Source organism: Lipotes vexillifer, unplaced genomic scaffold (assembly GCF_000442215.2).
Source record: "Lipotes vexillifer unplaced genomic scaffold, Lipotes_vexillifer_v1.1 scaffold1223, whole genome shotgun sequence".
In the NCBI taxonomy this organism is placed as follows: Eukaryota; Metazoa; Chordata; class Mammalia; order Artiodactyla; family Lipotidae; genus Lipotes; species Lipotes vexillifer.
In genome coordinates, this window is record NW_006795957.1 from 300,046 (window position 1) to 303,893 (window position 3,848).

At 58.4% G+C, this 3,848-nt stretch overlaps 1 protein-coding gene across 1 annotated transcript; it reads left to right on the top strand.

Annotated features, from left to right (window-relative positions):
* The first annotated feature begins 294 nt into the window (after positions 1 to 294).
* On the top strand, positions 295 to 3,848 carry SBK3 (SH3 domain binding kinase family member 3). The gene is made up of 4 exons (XM_007468041.1): positions 295 to 339; positions 868 to 1,018; positions 1,544 to 1,749; positions 2,997 to 3,848. The coding sequence occupies exons 1-4, from the start codon at positions 295 to 297 to the stop codon at positions 3,846 to 3,848; spliced, it is 1,254 nt and encodes a 417-aa protein (XP_007468103.1).

Below are 3,848 nucleotides of genomic sequence, written 5' to 3' on the forward strand. Positions count from 1 at the left end.
GTGGGGACAGGAGCGAGGGGCCGGGGACCAACAGACAGGCGGGGAGACCCACCCTGAGACCCGGGAGCTAGAAAAAGGGCAAGACAGAGCCAGGGAGGTGTGGAGAGAGGGGACCAGACAGGCAGGGAAGTCTCTGGACTCGGACGCAGAGGGGCACGGCGGCAGACCCTTCAGATGAGCTCCAGGCCTCGGCTCTGCCCAGGAGTGCAGTGGAGCTCAGTGGGCGTGCTGCTTTTGGGGAGCCCAGACCAGGGGTGCTTAACTGAGGGCCAGCTGACACCAGGTCACCCTGAGATGGAGCTCAGGGACCCCGAGAACCAGGAGGATGGGGACCCGGAGGTGAGAGACAGGAGACGAGGGAGGGAGAGACAGGGACAGACAGAGAGAGATGCGAGAGATGGAGAGGGCCAGGGGCAGACACACACAGAGAGACACACAGAGAGACACAGAAGAGACGGAAACAGAAACATCAAAGACCCAGAAGAACTAAACCCGAGGACACACAGCAAGGCCAAGACCCCCAGGGGAAATGTACTCGGAAACAAAGGACAGGAAACCCGGGAAGAGAGGAGGATGGAGAAAGAGAGGGGTAGAGTCAGGGGTGGTGTGGGCTGAGGAGGCCCCCAGTGGGGCTGGGGCTTTTGGTGCCTCCCACAGATGGCAGCGGGCAGGGTCGCCGAGACAATCACCCATAACCCCGCCAGGACACAAAAACAGGTGGCCTGAGGGCGGGTGAGTCATTGTGACTCATTCCCCCTCCCTGGGGACTAGCCCCCCCCTCAGCCCTGGGCTGGGCCTCCAGGCCACCCTGCTGCTCTAGGTGGCCCCCAGACTCACCCCCTCCCCACCTGTGTCCCTCTCCTGCAGGAGGACACAGCCACGGCCCTCCAGAGGCTCGTGGAGCTGACGGCCACCAGGGTGACCCCAGTGAGGAATCTGCGTGTCCAGTATCACCTCATCCGAAAGCTTGGCTCCGGCTCCTACGGCCATGTGCTCCTTGCCCGGCCTCGCCAAGGGGGTGAGTTTGGCCACCGAAGGGCACAGTCCTTGATGTCCCCCAGGTTTCCCCCTCTGAAACCACTGAGACAGGGAGCAGCCTTGCGGGGAGCTGATGAGGACCCTTCTTGATGGGGCTCCAGAAAGTTAAGAGCTCTGTGGTCTTCCAAAAAATGGAACTCACCCAGAGAGGGTGAGAGACTTGCCTGAGGTCACACAGCAAGGCGGGAGCACAACTTGGACTGAAATTCAAGTCTCCGCGTCCCCTACTTTATGCGAGAGTAAGCTGAGGTCCAGAGAGGGTAAGGCAGTTGTGCAAGACCACACAGCAATCTGAGGCAGAGCAGAAAGAGTCCTCAGGGAAGGTCTCCTCCAACCCCCACTTCACAGATGGAGAAACTCGAGGCACAGAGCGGTCAGACACTATGCCCTGCCCCTCTTGTTTTATATGTAAGACGTCTGAGGCTCAGAGAGGTTGAGTGGCTTGCCTAGGGCCCCACAGCAAGGTCAGAGTGCGCTGAGTTCCCTCCTGCCCCCACCTCCCCAGCAGGTCCGGCTGTGGCTCTGAAGCTCCTACCTCGGGACTTGGTCCTGAGAACCACCTTCCTGAGAGAGTTCTGTGTGGGCCGCTGTGTCTCATCACATCCAGGCCTGCTCCAGACCCTGGCAGGACCCCTGGAGACACCCCGACACTTTGCCTTCGCCCAGGAGTATGCGCCCTGTGGGGATCTCAGCGGGATGCTGCAGGAACGGGTGAGGCAGGCAGGCAAGGGACAGAGGTTGGGACTGCTTATCCCAGGTCTGACTTTGTCCCTCCCCCACTCTTATCTCCAACCCTGACCCCTAAATCTTAACTCCACCCTAAGCCCCCAAACCACCTCCTTATTTCTAATTCTCAGTGCAGTTCCATGACTAACCCCAACCCTAATCCATCCAGGGCAGGGAGCTGGGATTGGGGTTGAGGATGGATCAGGTCTGATGAGGGGGTAGGGAAGGAGACAGAGATGGGATTTTAATCGGCATTGGCACTGGGAACGGGTGTGGGTGGAGTTGGATGGGCTGAGTTTAGGGTTGATTATAGATTGGTCACGGGTGTGGAGGAGCATGGATGGGGCTGCAGAGTGAGGCAGAGATGCTTGAGGATGTGTGTGTAGATTGAGTTGGAGAAAGGCTGTAATGAAGTTCTCTCTAGAAAGACCAGGTCAGGACTGAATCCACAATATTCTGGGGGTACTTGAGTTTGAAGTTAGGGTGGGGCCATCTTTAGGAATAGACTTTGGATTTGAAATAGGGTTGGGGATAAACAAAAGGAAAAAAGGAAGGGAGGGAGAGAAGGAGGGAATGAGTAGGATGGACGGATGGACGGATGTTTGGATGGATTGGAGGACGGAGGGATGAATGGATGGATGTTGGCTATTAAATAACTGGACAAATTATTGAATTGCTGACTAGCTGGTGGAATGGGTATTGAGTGGAAACCCTGCTGTATAGACCGTTGGATGGATGACTGGTTTGATGGATGGATTGCTGTCTTGCTGCCTGGCTAGCTGGATGGATCGATCTATCAGTCGATTGATGAAATAAATTGTGGGACTTTAGAACTGGGTCTGAGTTAGAAATGGGACCTACATTAGTACGGGACTCAGGTTAGGATTAAGTGTGGGATTTGGGTTTTCATTGGAGATCTTGGTGGTCAGTTTACAGGAGATTAGAAATGTAAGGAGTGGGTTTGAGCGTTAGGACCAAGTCTGATGGAAGTTAAAGAAGTGCCCATTGGATTTGGGGTTCCAGTGAGGAAGACATCTGGGATTCGGTCTCTACAGCGGTACAGATGTGGGGGCAGCTTGTGGTTGAGGACGACCGGGAGAAGCTGCTGGGGGGATGTTCTGGGGACACTAGAGGGAGCCACCCGTCTGGGGATTTGGATTCTTGAACCCCAAGAAGCAGCATAAAGAAGGAACCAAGGCAGCCTGACCTTCGTCCTCTCTCTTTGACCCCAGGGCCTCCCAGAGCTGCAGGTGAAGCGGGTGGTGGCCCAGCTAGCTGGAGCCCTGGACTTCCTCCATGGCCGGGGGCTGGTCCATGCGGACGTCAAGCCAGACAACGTGCTGGTCTTCGACCCTGTCTGCAGCCGTGTGGCCCTGGGTGACCTGGGTCTGACCCGGCCTGAGGGCAGTCCAACCTCTGCCCCACCGGGGCCACTGCCCTCCGCCCCACCCGAGCTCTGCCTCCTGCTGCCCCCTGACACCCTGCCCCTGCGACCAGCAGTGGACTCCTGGGGGCTGGGGGTGCTTCTCTTCTGTGCGGCCATGGCCTGTTTCCCTTGGGGCGCGGCGCTAGCCCCTGACCCTGGGTTCGAGGCCTTTGCTGGCTGGATGACCACCAGGCCCCAGCCACTTCAGCCACCGCCCCCGTGGGACCAGTTTGCACCCCCGGCTCTGGCACTGCTCCAGGGGCTTCTGGACCTGGATCAAGAGACTAGGAGCCCCCCACTGGCTGTCCTGGGCTTCCTGGGGGATGATTGGGGGTTAAAGGAGGACAAAGAGAGACCTGGGGGCCTGGGGAGTGTGTCCAGTGAAGACGGGGAGGAGGAAGAGGGGGGAGCAAGCCTGGAAGAGTGGTCAGAGGGGGAGGAGAATGACGACAACGACGGCGGGGGCTGCGGACGGACGGGCCACAGCCCTGACCAGCTGCCTGGGACAGGCGCCCAGAGCTTGGGCCAAGGCCCCTCCCCCAGCCCCCATGGCCACCTGGAAAGAGACACAGCTGCTCCCGGGAGGACAGAGATGGAACACATTGCATCTCTCCCAACTGAAGGCTGGACTTGTATGCACAATTCCCCTCCTGACTGA

Coding starts and splice junctions, on each gene's coding strand:
- SBK3 (XM_007468041.1), top strand. CDS start 295: ATGGAGCTCAGGGACCCCGAGAACCAGGAGGATGGGGACCCGGAG. Junction 340..867: donor AGGAGGATGGGGACCCGGAG/GTGAGAGACAGG, acceptor CCTCTCCTGCAG/GAGGACACAGCCACGGCCCT. Junction 1,750..2,996: donor GCGGGATGCTGCAGGAACGG/GTGAGGCAGGCA, acceptor CTTTGACCCCAG/GGCCTCCCAGAGCTGCAGGT.